The sequence below is a fragment of the Miscanthus floridulus genome, chromosome 11 (assembly GCF_019320115.1).
Source record: "Miscanthus floridulus cultivar M001 chromosome 11, ASM1932011v1, whole genome shotgun sequence".
Taxonomy (NCBI): Eukaryota; Viridiplantae; Streptophyta; class Magnoliopsida; order Poales; family Poaceae; genus Miscanthus; species Miscanthus floridulus.
The window spans coordinates 3,836,237-3,853,302 of NC_089590.1; the positions used below are offsets into that span (position 1 = coordinate 3,836,237).

Here is a 17,066-nt window from a genome sequence, read left to right on the forward strand (position 1 = left end):
AGTCTTTGAGAGCTCACTAACTTAGAGAGTAGTGACTTAGCCTTTGTGTGAAATAAAGATCATAGCAACTAGAATTATGGATAGATGACTTATATTTTTAATAAGCTAGCGCAACACTTGCTTCGCCTCATAATTATCTAACTACTTGGCTTAGTGTTGTTGTAGAATTTTTAATAGGTTATTCATCCCCCTCTAGGTATTAGGACATTTCAAGTTGTATCGGAGCCGTGGTCGTCTCATAATTATTTAACCATTTGGCTTAGTGTGTTGTAGCTTTCTTTTTTTAAATACAATGATACATAGCTCTTCGCTGTGTTTAAGAAAAAAAAGAATTTCAATAGAGAAGAAGTGAGTGCTATGCTGGTGCTGGGAGAGGTGTATATTCCCCGTGCTGACAGGTGGGATTCGGACGAGAGTGGTTTGAACAACTGAAGGTTTGCATGTGCTACATATTACCGTGTTCTAGCAGACCATCCAATGTTCCTGTCGGACCGTCCGTCAGAGCACGACTCTGACTGATTCAGCTCGACAGTTCAATCGAATTGGCCATCAGTGCAAAAAAAAAAAAAGTTTCGGCCATATTTAACACTTATTAGCTTTTGCAAATAGAAATTTTAGGATGCAATGCTTATTAACATTGCAGAAGACTCAAGCGAAGAGTTAGGGCCCTAATTTGGTGGCACCTGGTGAAGTTACTCTAAGAAACCTATTAGGTGCTTAGTTTCTGGTCGATCAAACTTGCATTAGAAGAGGTAAACTATACTGATACGGTCAGGGAAGCTAGCTCACAAAGAAAAATATGTCTGGCTCTCTAATAACATCATTCATTCGTGCGGATGCAATGGGATTGGCACTCCGAGATGATCCTAGAACCTCTACAAGAGCTCTCCAGCAGAGGATGACGTGCTGGGGCCATATATTCGAAATATAACTCATTCACGGAGTATTCAATGAAGAATACAATGACGTTGATACCGTTGTCAAGACTGTTGTTAGGTGTAGAGTCATACCAAACCGACACGAGTACCATAATCGTTCTGGTGTGAAGTGCAGATCATTCTGCATTGCACACGAGTCACTTCAGAGTGTATGTAATATAAATGGCGTCGGGCGGAAATAAATTTACAGAAACGCTACGTGCGTCCGATGGACCCCACAAAAGTCGGACGGCTTTTTCATCCTCGCCGCTTGCTCTTACCCGCATGTATATTAAAAAAACTTATCTATTCGCTTCCTCCACCCCATCCTTTACCCCTTCCACACTCCTCATCCACTGCTGCAGCGCACCAACACCGGTGTCCTTGTCGGGAGCCCCCAATGCCCGCAGATCCGGCTGTCCTCTCCCCCACCCCGGCGAGATCCATGAAGCACGAGCGAGATCCACTCGTCTCCGGTGAGATCCATGGAGGTGACGTGGCGGTGTTGCAGGGGAGTGGGCAGCTCTCCCCCACCTCGGCTCGGCGCCCTCCCCACCCCAGCGGCGCCCTCTCTCACCCTGGCTTCCGAGCTCCCCTACCCCGACGACCATGCACTCCCCGCCCCCCATCCCCCACCGTCGCCGCCGAGCCAAGCCCGGTGTCGGTGGCGCTGGTGGTGGTTGTGCTCGCGCACGTCGATGGTGCTAGTGCTGGGTGGTGCTCGCGCGCAGCCGGTCGCCGCTGCTCCCACCCCGACGCCCGAAATCGACCGGCCCAGGCCTCTCTTCTCCTATGTTGCAAATGTATGTTTCAATTGATTCAGACATTTCAGAGGCATATTGCAATTGTTTCATATAGATGTTGCAAAAGTAGATCGGAGGATGTTGCACATGTTGCATATGTTGCAAGTGTTTCAGAGGCATGTTGCAAGCGTTTATTCAAACGGTTTCATCGGTTTCCAGACATATGTTGCAAACGTTTTGATCTGAATGTTGTATATGTTTTCACACATATGTTGCAACAGTATGTTCCAAAATGTTTCTTCTGTTGCAGCAAGTGTTCTATCTGGATGTTGCATATGTTTTCACACATATGTTGCAAGTGTATATTTCAGATGTTTCAGATGTATGTTGTATTCAAGTATTTCATGTTGCACGTGTTTCCTGCTGTTCGGATAGTTAGGAGGCATCGGGGAATGGGGCGTGGCGAGCTGGGGGCCGGCGGTCGGGGGCAGGACAGGACGGGGGTGCGTCTGCGAGGGCGGGGCAAACAGATGGGGATGGGGGTGGGGTGCGCCTGCGGGGGCAAGGTGTACGGATGGGAACGGATCAGGCATCGAGGCGGGCTTGTCAGATGTGCGGGCAGACGTCCGATGGAATTCGTCCCAATCGGACGTCCGTCGAGCATACATTTCTCGAGTGTATTGCTGGAGGAAAACGTGAACCTTCAGTTGTGGAAATACAAATTAGCAGGAAATTAACCTGAATTCAGGCCACCGTCGATGATCCGGAGAACTCGGTGCCTCCTCCTCTGTCGTCTCTCAAAACAGACAGACAGACCACTCGTTTTTACCCCGAGGTAGCTACGATAAGAGTATCATTGCAGTCAGCATCTGAACCGTCAAGCTCACACGATTGATGTGCCCGAACTGTTTGCTGAAAGCCTACGCCTATATGGCCATCTTCCTCCCTACCAGTAATACACCACTACGCTTAGCTTACTTCTCGGGCAAATAAAAAGACCAGTAGATCGGAGGAACCTAGCTACTAAGAGCAAAAGAGATATGGAAGCTTGATGATGAACAAACATGGCGAGGCTCGTGCCATTGTCGCTGCTGTTACTGCTGTCATCATCAACCCCTGTAAGCAGCAGCTTCTTAACCTATGCTGGATCGATGATGATGATGATCCGTTTTTGTGTGAGCAATGGGGAATTCCTTGCTCGGGAAGAAGAAGAAGGGCAGGAATATTCGACTGGAATTTAGATATACTGAATTGTAATGTGTGTAAACTTAACAGATAAGTGCTTGGAAATAGAACTATGGCATATTACATTCCAGTCTGTCTCTCATACTCACATCCTCTGGTACTTATACTACTATGCCTATGCCTTCTATTCTGGGCCGGTCAGCCTGACGTTGGGCCGGTGCTCGCGGACGGGCCTGGCCTGCTTGCTTGTGGAAGCGCAGCCACTGGAGTCTTAGAGCACGTGCTGACATTTTGTTCGTTCCATATGAATATGATCGATGAACATGCAGCTGACGAGGTGCTTTCTTCGTCGGAGGTTGACGGCGGCGGGCCGGCGGCGGACGCCGTGGTGTGCGACACCATCTTCGACATCTGCCTGGGGCCGTGCTGGAAGTCAGGCCACTGCATGCGCTGCTCTGCAAGCACCATGGCTTCGTCCACGGCAAGTGCAGCCTCAAGCATGGCGACGGCTGCTACTGCTGCCACACCCCCGACCAGAAGAAATGAGCAGCAGCTCACTCAATCACGCCCTCCGATCCCGGCGGTCCATCCTACTCGTACTACTAAGACTGCTACCCCTCGTATCGTCGTATCTGTAATTTGTGTCAACAAAAGTTAACCAGTTAATAAGAAGTCCTGATATTGCGGACTAATATATATATACTCTTTCCGTTTTCAAATAAATTAATTCCTAAATACGTGTCAGTCATATTTTTTTAAGTTTGACTAATTTTACAAAAAAAAAGTAACAATATCTATGCTAAAAAAATAAACAGTTTATGAAAATATATTCTATAATAAATTTCATGATACTAATTTGATATCATAAGTCTTAAGGTTTTTTCAATAAATTCTGTCAAAATTAAAAAAAATGACTTCAGACAACTCTAGGAATTCATTCATTCAGGGACAGGGGAGTGCTTTAGAAAAACTTTTTTACCCCGGGTAGCTAAGGCCCTGTTTGGATCATTTTTCCTAGCTTTAAGAATTTTGTTTTTGAAAACTAGGTGAGATCCGAACAGTCCAGTTTTTGCCCTCCTATTTTTGCCGGATTCTTAAAAATCAGGAAGCCGTTGATACCCAGTTTTTGCTAGTTTTTTAACTCATAGAGCATTAAATGAAGTCAGATTCTTAAAAACTGAGGGATCTAAACATCTCACCAGTTTTTGCTCGGAATTCATATTTTAAAAACTAGAGGCAAAAAACTAGTTTTTAAAAATCCAAAACTGATCCAAACAGGGCCTAAGCTATAGCTAAGAATGTCATTGGAGTCAGCATCTGAACCGTCAAACTCGCACGATTGATGTGTCCGAACTGTTTGTTGATAGCCATGCATATTTTCAAATACCAATGAATTTGAGAGTTACGTAGATGGCGTTGAGCACTATGCGCCGTTTCTCTGCATGCATGCATCGACGTTTAGTAGCCCCCATGAAATAAACCCACCAGTCACAAGCAAAGAAAACTCTTCGGTTTGTTGCGACTGAGTAAATGCACATTTGTAATTTGATTCCAAACGCCTAACTTAACGTCAAAAATTAATGAAAAAAACACCAAATTAAACGCCTAACAATAGATAATGGTGGGAGTATATAAGAGCAAAAGAGATAGACATATGTGGAAGCTTGATATGAACGAAGATGGCGAGGCTCGTGCCATTGTCGCTGCTGCTGCTGCTCCTTGTCATCATCACCTCATGTAAGCAGAGCAGCATGCAGCTTAACCTATGCTGGATCGATGATGATAATCCGTTTTTGTTGCTACTCCAGCTCATAAGTACGTACAGTCCGTGGTATATATGTATATGTGATGCATGCATGTGCAGCTGACGAGGTGGTTTCTTCGTCGGAGGTTGATGGCGGCGGGACGGCGGACGACCCGGTGTGCGACATCGCCTTCGACATCTGCCTGGGGTCGTGCTGGAAGTCAGGCAAGTGCATGAACTGCTGCAAGGACCATGGCTTCGTCCACGGCAGGTGCAGCCTCAAGCATGGCGACGCCTGCTACTGCTGCCACACCCCCGACCAGAAACCTGAGCAGCAGCAGCTCACGCTATCACCCACGCCCTCCCTGTCCATGCATATTTCTCAATAAGACTGCCCCTCGTATCTCTGTAATTTCTCCAAATATGTAACTTGTTCTTTATGTACACAGCTTCAGGAGATGATAAGTGTCAACAAAACTTAATAAGTTAATAAAAAAATACTGAAATTACGAACTACCTTTTTTTTAGAAAATGTAAAAATTTCGGCCTCCACGACCACACACAGCCAAGTCTTACAATGTTGTCAGCTTATTTGCTTACAAAAAAAAAAAAAGAGCACTCAAATAGGAGAAATTCATATACAAAGCGATAACCATTCTTGACAAACACGTCTAAGGCATTGTTCAGATGTCGTCGGATTCACCTCAATCCATATGTGTTGGGTGGAATTTAGTTCAAGTTCCACTCGAGTCCACCCCAACACATGTGGATTGAAGCAAATCCAACTATATCCAAACAAGACCTAAAGCGATACGATAATGATACAGTGAGGACATTCGTCTGTCCAGGCACCGTCTTCCCACATAAAAAAAAACCGTCCGGACGTCACCTTCCCAAATTAAAAAAAATATCTATCCCATTCCATCTCACGCGCTCGCCACGTAGGCTCCCCTCCGCTTCCTCCGGCCCCTAGCCCTTGCCTGCCTCCTCGACGCCAGGCTCTACCACTGGAGTCGTGCCTCCCGCCCACCCCCACCCTCATCGCCGTCGACGGTGCCAGCGTCCTCCTCATCGCCTCCTCCTGCGACTGGAGACGGCGAGGGCGTTGCGGCCGTACCATACTTCTCGTCCGTCTCAAGGCTCCTCGTGCCCCGGTAGCGGAAGAAGCTCGCAGGGGGCCAAGTCCGTGGTGCTCTTTGGCCCACCGCCTCCCATCCTCGATCTGCCCATCGAGGCCAAGTTCCTCAGCGCGCCTTACATTGTGGTCGCCACCCACTAAAGTGTCGCGCCAGACATGTTAGAAGCGTATGTTTCAAGTGTTTCAGATGTTTCAGAGGTATGTTGCAAGTGTTCTATGTGGATGTTGCAAAAGTAGATCAGGATGTTGCATATGTTGCAAGTGTTTTAGAGGCATGTTGCAAGCGTTTGTTCAAAATGTTTCATCTGTTTTTAAGCGTTTTTTATTTTGATGTTGCATATGTTTCACACATGTTGCAAGAGTATGTTCCAATGGTTTCAGTCTTTTGTTGCAGTAAGTGTTTTCATGTTGCAAATTGCAAGTGTTTTATCTGAATGTTTCATATGTTTCACACACATGTTTCATGTGTATGTTTCAAATGTTTCATCTGCTTCAGACGTACGTTGTATTCAAGTGTTTCATGCGTCAGAGGTGTGTTTAGAGAGTCATGGAGCACGGCCAGAGCGTCGGGGGATCGCGAGCGGCGAGCCGGGTGCCTACGGTTGGGACACATAGCGCACCTAGGTCCTGCGGACGGGGGGCGTGCTCGTCCTCATCCTGACTCCCGCCTACACTGAGAGAGAGGAGCGGGATTGCTAGGAAGGAGCCATGGGCATAGCGACATGGTGTGGGGTGCATGTGTGGGGCGGGGCGAGGCCGACAGGGGCGGGCTGCACGGGCGTCTGGACGCACACGTCTGTTTGGATGTCCGGGCGCTAGCCACGCCCAAAGCGATAACCTCCAACATTTTGCTCCTCTGAAAATAGCCTGTATAAAAGAAATATTTTGTTTTTTCTCAAAAAAAAATGTCACTACGAGTATGCCAAATTGCCTAAAATAGCAGTAGCCTCCACAAAAATCTATTTGTTGTTCTCCCTCACAATGCCCGTGAGCCAGCCTCTAAGCGTTTTTTTAGTAGTAGATCTAGATGGGGTTAGCCAAATAGCAATGTGAACAATATTCCAAATAGTTTTAGCATGGCATCAATAAAAAACGATGCTTTATTGTTTCATTGCCATCACAGACACAACACCTTTGGCTACTAGTCCAGTTTCTCTTAGCTAAATTGTTCTTTGTTAAGATAACACCTCTTTAGAGGTACCAAAGGAAGATTGTTATCTTAAGAGAGAGCATCAATTTCCAAATGAATTTATTAGTGAAAAGGGTATCTGGTTTATCAAGTACGTACATATTGACCGTACAAAGAATTGACCATGATTACGTAGATCCCAGTTAAAAACATCTTCTTATTTGAAAGTTGAACATTGGCTATTTTAGCTACTATATATATGTTAAGCCAAGCCATCAAATTATCCTCGGTTAATGCTCTGCGAATGGGCACTTGATCCATGACGGTCTCCACAGTTCCAAATAAGGCAATCATCAACAACAACCAATGCAATTTTCAGAGCCGCTCAATGAAGATCCTCCATGGCAGCAAGTTTAGCCATGACGTGATGCCTCCCCGTCTCCATGACCGTCATCGTCGTCGGGCCTCTCAGGCCCACAGCCTTTCTGAGCCCAATCCTTCTTCGATGAAAATACCACTGCAAAAGAACAAATCTCTAAGCACGTTGGACCCGTACCGGAGTTGAGGAAGAAATGACGTTGTAAATCGAAAACAATAACAAATTAAAATTCTACTAGTGCTTAAGATCAATGAAGCAGTCATTTGATTGTTGTGTTGATGACAAAAGAAAAAATGACACATAGCTGCAGTTTTTTCTTGAAAAAACAAGCCATCGGCCAAAACCGAGACATTTTGTTTTGACGAATTTGCATGCATTTTAGGTGTTTGATTTTTACTCAGAGCAAGACCTTATCTGTACTCAACACCTAATATTAAAGGGTAAAATTAATATTTAGGTTGCTCGAGTGGCGTTGAGACGCGGAAGCAGTGCCGGCCCTGCAAGGGTGCACCGGGTGCGACGGCCTAGGGCCCACGGGAGGGAGGGGCCTAGGCCCAGGACACGAGGTAGTATAGAGCACCGGTGGGCCTTTAGATTGTGCGATACTGCACACTACAGACTGAGAGAGAGTAGAGACCCCGGCCGGACCTTTAGGCCCTTTAGGCCTTTGCACTGTGCGACAGACGGACAAAGAGGACAGAGGGTCAGTGTCAGAGGCCCTTTAGGCCAGACGGTGGCCACTCGGCCACTCGAACAGAGGGTCAGACTTGGCCACTCGGGAGTCGGGATGACGGGACAGTCACGCGTGCACCGCCGGCCGAAGGCGAAATTTTCAATCTTTGGTGAGTGCACCAGAGAATTTTGAATTTTAGTTGGTTTGGTTATTTGGCACTATATTGTATTCTCTATAAATAAGGTGAGCAAGAAGTTGCAATCTAAAATTGTGAATATAGATGATACTCTCAAACATATTGAAGGTGTCATATCATATTTTAAGAAGTATAGAGATGAAGGTTTCACTTCTAGTATAGATACAACAAAAAAACATTGCATCTGAAATGGGTATAGAGCCAAAATTTTATACAAAACGTTAAGGAAAGAGAATTTAGAGTAGAGTACTTCAATGTTATGATTGATGTTGCGATTGCTTCATTGACGAGTAGATTTGAGCAGATAAAAAAAATTGATAATGTTTTTGGGTTCTTGTTCAACTCAAAAAATTTAAAATCTTTGGATGAAGCTGATCTTTGGCTGCACTGCAAGAATTTTATGGAAATATTTTCTCAAGATAACTCATCCGACGTTGAGATCAATGATTTTTTTCAGAATTAAAGGTGCTACAAGTGACTTTGTCAGATTCTTTGATGTCAGCGCTTGAGATTTTGGAGTTTGTTGTAGCTGCAGATTGCTATCAAATATTTCAGTTGCGTATCGAATCCTCTTGATTGTACCTGTGACTGTAGCATCGGCTGAAAGAAGTTTCTCAAAATTGAAGTTGTTGAAGAACTATTTGAGATCAACTATATCACAAGAAAGGTTAAATGGAATGGCTATGTGCACCATCGAGAGTGATATCTTGGACGCTATTGATCTCAATACCGTCCTTGATGATTTTGCATCAAGAAATGCCCAAAGAACTATCTTTTTATAAGAAATAATGGATATTATAGAGTTCTATTCTTTCTTAAGGTAATCATATTAGTTTTAGTCTATATTGTTCCTCGATAATTATCAAGCATGTTAAATTAAAAATATATCATTGGATTTGTTTTCGCTTTACAAGAAAAATTAGCGCATATATATATTATAAGATTTATATATAGTTTAGAGAGGCCCTCGCGACGAGTTCACCAGAGAGCCCTCAAAAAAAAACTTAGGACTGGCACTGCATGGAAGGAGGCTTGGTCGCACGGTTGCGGTGGACGCGGGAGGCTTGGTCGTTGAGCCTTGGGCAGCGGCTTGCGTACGCATCGCAGAGAGGAAGGGAGCAGATGGAGGTGGGAGAAGAACCTGATGGGTGGGGACCACCTGTCGGTGACTGAGGGAGGGGCAGATGGCATCAGCAACTGACGGGCGAGACCTGCCTGCCGGTGTCGAGAGGGAGTGGGCGGACGGCAGGGGTATTTTCGTCTCCAAACAAACTGACAAGGTAAACACAGTCAACTAACGGATGGTTATTTTCGTCTCCAAAATGGACAGCAGTGTCATTTACGAAAGGTTATTTCAAGTTGATGCTAGACAAGAAAGTTTAAATTTTTTAGTGTTATACAAGGAAGAGTGATTTCTTTTAGTGCCAAATTCATAATTCTCTCTAAAATAAAAGATGAAAAAGTAACAGATGAATACGGGATGAAAAAGTAACAACTGAATACGGGTGAATGCATCAAAAGTACTCTGAATGAGCAAAACTTACATAACAACACAATTGGAGTTCTCAGAAAGAGAATAATCTGTACTGAAATTACATGGTATAGTTCCCCTTTCCAAACCGACGAGTGAAACATGACCACAAAACCTTAATTTGGTGCACTAATACACCAGAGTTCATAAAGTACAACATAAGAAGAGTCTATCACCATTTGCCTCATTGTACAACAACTAATTCAATTATTTGCCAAAATCCAGATGGTAGGCCGGTACTTTCCGGAAACATTTTATTCAAGCGCTTATACCATAAATAAATCAGGAACTTCAACAAGCACTAATGAAATATTGAGACAACCATTTGAGAGCAGCAAAAACACTGCAGAGTCGAAAAAACTCAAACCGCAGCCTTGAGGAAGTAGAACAGGCAGCAACATATCCTGGAACAAAATAATCCAACACTATGAACCAGCGCAAGCAAGCTATAGCACACCAGGGTGAACTGCAGATTCTTTCTGAGTTTTGCACCTGAAACACAAAGGTAATTTCAGTCAGAACCAGTGAGCAATTTGCTTGATTTGGAAACTAGATAGCAAAGTAGCAAACAGTAATTAGTATAAATAGAGAAACAGTATTAGAGGCAGTGCCAGACGATAATATCCTAGTAGTGAATAATTGCAGTGAGGCACCGATTTCTTTTGCAGGAAGAATAAATTCATTGTCAAATATGACCAAGGTCATCGTGAATAATATTACTCAGGAGTCAGGACAAGATCCCATCTACAATTAACATTAAACCAACCTAGATGTGGCTCTGGAAGGTATGGACCCAACTGACCAAATATAATTGGTATATCAAAACCAATGCTATGCAGAAGAGAAGGAATTTGTTTCACTCAATCTAAACAAGAACTTTTAAGAATTTCAATCAGTAAGCAATACCATCTACAATTCATATTAACCCAACCTAGATGTGGCTCTGGAAGGTATGGACCCAGCTGACCAAAATAATTGGTATATCAAAACCAATGCTATACAGAAGGAATTTGTTTCGCTCGATCTCAAACAAGAACATAAGAATTTCAACCAGTAAGAAATACAAGACCAGAAATTTGTTTAGGGGTTCTTCAAATAGTATGAGAACCCGTGCAATAAATTGCAAATTTTGTGAAAACAACAGAAAACTAAATGCAAATCTTTAAGTCATAAACAGAGACAAATTTTATTTCCTATTTTGGTTTCGCAGTACTTTTTTTCTTTTCTCTCAAATACACAGGAGAGCTGTGTATCATTGCATTAAGAAGAACAGAACTTAAAGTACAACGCACCCAAAAAAACACATGACACACCCACACACAGATGCACGGATTAGTTTTGCAGTCTTGTATTGATTGTCTTGCCAAAGTTCATTAAGATTAAGAATAGAGATATTCAGATGATAAATCTTTTACAATGGTAGAAATATTATCATTTTGCTACAATATCAAAGACTAATTAGCTAATAGGAACACCTCAGCATTTATATGAGCATAAAGGCAAAATATTGAACAAATCATGTGACACTTAATTCTCTCCATTATGGTAGCTTCGGTAAACATTACTATGGACCTCAAAAGTCACAAGGATGCCCCTAGTACAAGATTGAAAAACAACACAGCATGTCAATGGATAGTATGGTGCTAACTGGTACACTTGACTGAGTAAGAAAACACGACAATCTAGGGAGACTTGTATATTCAGTTATTAAATGTTGAGTTACTAACACAATGCACTGCAGTGAAGTTAAACAAAAAGATGCCTTAATGTATACCTGTTGCAAAACGCACGAGATGCATAGTTGTGATTGTTGCAGTTGCTGCACAACCAGTCCCCGTCACGCCATTTTGCCCTAGCAAGATGCAACAGCATATGTGATACAGTTTGCTAACCCAGATTCTGTAAGATGGTAGTAAACTATTCATGCAAGTCTTGCACTATGCCAGCGAAACATATTTGCACAAACCAGAAATTTTCATGAAGTGTCCATTGAACAATGGCAGAACCTTGATCATGAGTTATGGAACTTAAATTTACAACAACGGCAGAACCTTGATCATGAGTTATGGAACTTAAATTTTACAACTTATTGTGAGGTTTCCTAAAATGGGGTCTATACAGTAAAAACGCCCATTTAAAAAAAAATAACTAACATAAACGGACAAGCCAATTAACATATGAACTTGGAAAAATGGTGGTGCACACAATTCTCTACCACCCCACAAAATTTCATATATATAAGCCATTCCCTCGCTGCCCCTAGTTTTCTCAAAATATTCCACCAGATTTATTTAGGTACAGTTTCCTTTAATGTTGATCAGCCATGGGGTCATAACTTTCTTTTCAGTTTCCTTTCTCTACTGCAACTATACCTATTCAAAACTATTTACAGTTCAAACCTTCTAAGCCAACTCCACTTAGCTATTTCCTATGACGTATAAAAAAAAACTCAACCTGTGGGGAGTAAGACAGCCCCCGGGCATTTTGCTAAGAAGACCTCATGCAGGTCGAGAAAACCCCCAAACCCCTGCCCCACCCATACACATTCTATGATGTATAATGTTTCAGTTATTCTCGAGGTGTTAGTATTTTCCTACCCTGATCACTATCTTGCAAATAATAAAATCTCTAAGAACCTCTAGTGTGATGATGAACATCAAACACGACTACACGAGTGTTTGGTATCACTTGATTGTTGGCCTTAAATCCTAACGCTATCAACAATTTGATGAAGTTCATACAAGATTATAATTCATATAATGTATTTAATTTGCAACTAAGTATCTTTGATTTTTTTTTTAGGTTGAAGCTGTACCCTTTTCCCATAAGACCAGACATTCCTTGCCCAGATGGTAATGCCATTGAGCTCCCATTGTCAAACTTGGAAAAAGCACCCTGGCCATTGCTGCTTCCAGCTCCTTGCTCAATACCCAAAAACAAATTATTTGGACCTGCTGTCTGCAAACAAATTAAACAAGAAAATCAATACCACAAAGCATTTAGGCAATTAGTCACAACAGTTAAAGAGGGATACAAATACATACTGAAAGTGGATAACTGTCATTTCCTGGATTTAGCCTTTTATTATCCCAGTCATTGGCCAGCTCCTCTGAGGCCAACCGCTTAGTTCCTAATGCTGAAACATGCAGAGATTGAGAATGAAGATGAAATAATCTGTTGACATCAATACTAAAATTAAACAGGAGCAGTAACTGTGATGCTACATGAAGGCATTAAGCATAACAAAGAATAACAACAGAATGAACAGGCCCTGAATGAATCATGGATCTAAATTTACAATCACCTTATGCTGATCACAAAATCGAATAACGTTCACCGGACAATAATCTATATGCAAAGTCCCCCCCCCCCCCCCCCCCAACACACACACACACAAACAATTACCCACCACCATCAAAACACCCAATCTTGGAACCTAGACTGGTGATGGGAGTTTCATCAGCCCACAGATTTCAACGGTCTAACCAGTGTAACTCAGGAGAATTTGGCATTGAAAATACCCAACATATGTGAAACCAGCACTCATCTATTAGCATTGACAATTAGAGTGACTAAAACACACCTGGCAAGCAATCATAGCATGCACCCTATTGGAATGGTAAGCATGGAACAGTTACTCCAACAGAGGAGTAGGTATGTTGAATGGGTTAAATAAAAAGAACATTGTGGGAACTGAGGAACTGATTGTCTTACTGGAAGAGGCATCAGATGTAGCTTTCATTGTTGTGGAGGGAATGCCTGATGGTACAGGTGCACCACACTCTTTGCACTGGAAAAGAGAGATTGGGAGGGCATTAAAGCATTACAGAAAAAAGTAGAACCAAAAACACATTAAAGTTCAGAGCGCATGGCCAAAATTGAGAAACATTTGCTAAGGCTAACAATGATATTGACTGAACCAGATTAGCGTATTTTGTACTCCCTCCATACTAAAAAATGAAGGCGTTTTGGACAGCGACACGGTCTCCAAAGCATAACTTTGACTACTTATTTTTATAAAGATATTTATCAAAAAGTGATATATGTAAATTTTTGTGAAAGTATTTTTCAAGACAAATCTATACATATGGTTTTCACATTTCCAAACTCAACAACTTAAAAGTTATTCATGATTTATATTCCCAATGTTTGACCCAAGCCTTGTCCAAAACGACTTCATTTTTTAGTATGGAGGGAGTAATTAAATAATTACCTGAGTACGAGATGAATAGTTATGAAATCCACAGCTGCAGAGCCAGTCTCCATTACGCCAATCCTTTGGAACACCTGGAAACTGATTTGGGTTGCTGTTGCCAAATGGCCAACCAGAAGATTGCATCCCATATCTACCAGCCATCCCATAGGGCCAGTTTGCATTTGCAAGTAGTTGCTGCTGCAAAGGTGAGTTGGCAACCATCCCAAAGTTCATCTTATAGGCAGAAGCAGAAGCAGCAAGGCTTTGTTGTAGTCTTGCAATATAAGTTGCATAAGCTGGCATAGCCATCCCTGCCATTTGCAATGCTGGCATTGCTGCTTCCTCCTTGGGCAGGCCACACTTTTTGCAGTTCTTTCTGGATGCATAATTATTGTTACTGCAACCTATTCATCCATTTGCCGCATAAACCAACCAGCACAGTAGGCAGCAAAACGCACCGAAGCGCACGCACACCCACCACCACCACCATGACCAGCCATCACGCACAAACCCATAGAAAGGAATAGACACACGCACACTAGTCATTACTTAGCACACTCATTGGTAATTTTTTTCTAATCTTATCCACATACAGTAGCATTCAATGAACAAAATAAACAGAAGGAATCATGAAATCAAAAAATTTCCAATGGGTAGTAGCAACAATGGAAGCAGAAACAAAAATGATCCAAAAGATACTTATAGGAGTTGGACATAGTACTAATAAATACCCTAACTGCAATGCTTTCAAGAGAGAGATACAGTATGGTCACTTTTTTTTTCTAGATCAAAGAGCATGAGTAGCCTGGCTTGCATAGAAAGCTTAAGGAGCGGTGGTCAAATAATTTTTAGACTTTCCTTTCTTAGTTTAAATGAAGTTTCTAGTTCCTTTATTTACACTTGCTCTGTTTTTAAACCCATCATTTAAAATGCAACTAACTTGCCATATTTACATTTTCTCTGCATGACTAGAAAAAAGTCTAGCTAAGAAGGCTACAATAATTACCAGGGCTACACACCGACATACCAGATTCTAGTAAGAAGCCTAAAACAAACACGAAGGGTGAACAAGGAGAAGAAGAAATGCTAGATTCACTAAACTATCAATGCGCTGCATAGGGAGTGGATGAGAGCCTGCATCTACATCAAGGGTGATTCAGGGGTGGGGTAATCATGGAGGGTACCGCGGCAAGAGAGGCGTTACCGGTGCAGATCCAGTCCCCGGCGCGGGGTAGCCACTTGGAGTCGCGCGGGGTGTTGGGGTCGACGAGGAGGCGCGGCTGCTTGCAGCGGTTGCAGAGCAAGCGGAAGGCGTAGTTGCGGTTGCCGCAGCTGCCGCAGTCCCAGTCGCCCTCCCTGCCGCCGCCGCCGGACCCCGAGCCCGCGCCTGCGCCGCCGCCTCCTCCGGCCATCTGGAGGTTACGCGAGCTGGGGTGGACTGGGGACGGGGCTGGAAATGGAGGAGGTGGAGGATTTGGTTTGGTCTGTGGGCGAGGGATTGATTTGGAGAAGAGGAGGATCCGAGGGGGGAGCGACCGGGTATATTCCGACCGCCACACACCGGGGTGTGGGTTTAAATTGCTTACTTTACTTTTCACCCCTTTTTTTTCTTTCTAATAACTTCTACTCCTACTACTTTCGTTTTTTTTTTCTTTGGTATTGAAATATTATATGATAGATTCAATGAAACCATTTTATTTTAATTATATTGCGGTGTGTTTGGCAAGTTCACAGGGAAGAGGTGGGAGGGGATTGACGTGGAAGTTTGATTTATACTCTCAATCCCCTATTCGGCATGTGAAAGCTCTAGTTTGGTTTCGGTTAATTGATGAAACCCTAAGTGCTAATCTAGTTTATCAAAGTGATCATGAGATAGGTAGCACTACTTCAAGTGATGAAGCAATGACAAAGATCATGACGATGGTGGTGGCATGGTGATGATCAAATGCTTAAACTTGGAAAAGAAGAAAGACAAAAATAAAAGGCTTAAGGCAAAGGTAAAATTGTAGGAGCCACTTTGTTTTAGTGATCGAGACACTTAACGAGTGTGATCACATTTAGGATCGATAGCCATACTATTAAGAGGGGTGGAACTCGTATCGAAATGCGGTTATCAAAGTGCCACTAGATGCTCTAACACATTGCATATGCATTTAGGATCTAGTGGAGTGCTAACACCCTTGAAAATATTTGTGAAAATATGCTAACACATATGCACAAGGTGATACACTTGGTGGTTGACACATTTGAGCAAGGGTGAAGAAGATATAGTTGAAAAGAAGTTAGTCGCGCTGGTTACAGAGTGACCAAACGCGTCCGGTATGATGACCGGACACGTCCGGTATTCGGCGACAAACTCAGCGACCGGACGCGTCCGGTCGCCACACCGGACACGTCCGGTGTGAATCAGCAAACGCAGTGCTCGACAGTTCAGTTGATCGGACGCTGGCAGCGTCTGGTCCGGTGTGACCGGACGCTGAGGCTCAGCGTCCGGTCAGTTTTTAACTGACACGTCCGATCGGCCCTGGAGGCTTACTGGACTCGACCGGACGCAGCGGCTCAACGTCCGGTCATTTGTGGTTGTGCGTCCGGTCATCGACAAAATGGGTAGCAACGGCTAGGCTAGTTTGAACTGGACATGTGGCAGTCTAGGAGCTACCGGACACGTCCGGTATGCTGACCGGACGCGTCCGGTATTCACGGCCGGAGCGTCCGGTGCTGCATCCGGTGCATTCGGACCAGAGCGTCCGGTCGATGCGCAGTCAGCCAAATATTTGAGCCAATGGCTCTATTTCGTGGAGGCTTCTATTTAAGCCCCATGGCCGACTCAAGCTCACTCTCTTGCATATTTTCATTGACATAGCAACCTTGTGAGCTTAGTCAAAGCCCTCCCACTCATCTCCATCATTGATCCATCATCTTTGTGAGATTAGGAGAGAATCTAAGTGCATTGCTTGAGTGATTGCATCTAGAGGCACTTGGTATTTATGTTACGCTGCGAATTTTGCTTGTTACTCTTGGTGGTTGCCACCACCTAGATGGCTCGGTGCAGCGGTGGAGGATCGGCACGAGTTGGTGATTGTTCGTGGTTGTCTCCAGTGATTGTGAGGGGAGTTGTACCTTCCCCGGCGGAGTGCTGAAAGGTAACTCTAGTAAATTGCTCGTGTCATTGAGTTACCTCACTTGTGGGTAGGTTCTTACGGTGTCCAACCGTGTGAACGAGGTTTGTGCAACAC

At 43.6% G+C, this 17,066-nt stretch overlaps 1 protein-coding gene across 2 annotated transcripts; it reads right to left on the reverse strand.

Moving 5' to 3' along the window:
* Positions 1–9,614: 9,614 nt before the first annotated feature.
* Positions 9,615–15,378, reverse strand: LOC136494285 (ranBP2-type zinc finger protein At1g67325-like). Of its 2 annotated transcripts, XM_066490454.1 has the most exons (7): positions 15,035–15,376; positions 13,849–14,234; positions 13,350–13,425; positions 12,680–12,771; positions 12,451–12,593; positions 11,410–11,487; positions 9,615–10,127 (listed from the first exon to the last, which is right to left on the reverse strand). In XM_066490454.1, exons 1-7 carry the CDS (start codon positions 15,240–15,242, stop codon positions 10,082–10,084), a joined length of 1,029 nt encoding a protein of 342 aa, XP_066346551.1. In that variant the 5' UTR covers positions 15,243–15,376; the 3' UTR covers positions 9,615–10,081. The 2 variants fall into 2 exon arrangements, with proteins under 2 accessions (XP_066346551.1, XP_066346552.1); XM_066490455.1 differs by lacking the exon at positions 11,410–11,487 and having other exon boundaries at positions 15,035–15,378.
* Positions 15,379–17,066: the final 1,688 nt, after the last annotated feature.

Bases quoted from the DNA above. Each gene is read 5' to 3' on its own strand.
- LOC136494285 (XM_066490454.1), bottom strand. From the start codon at position 15,242: ATGGCCGGAGGAGGCGGCGGCGCAGGCGCGGGCTCGGGGTCCGGCGGC. The intron at 12,772-13,349 runs GTAAGACAATCA...TGCATGTTTCAG, and splicing joins TACATCTGATGCCTCTTCCA to CATTAGGAACTAAGCGGTTG. The intron at 10,128-11,409 runs GTATACATTAAG...TTTGTGTTTCAG, and splicing joins TCTCGTGCGTTTTGCAACAG to GTGCAAAACTCAGAAAGAAT.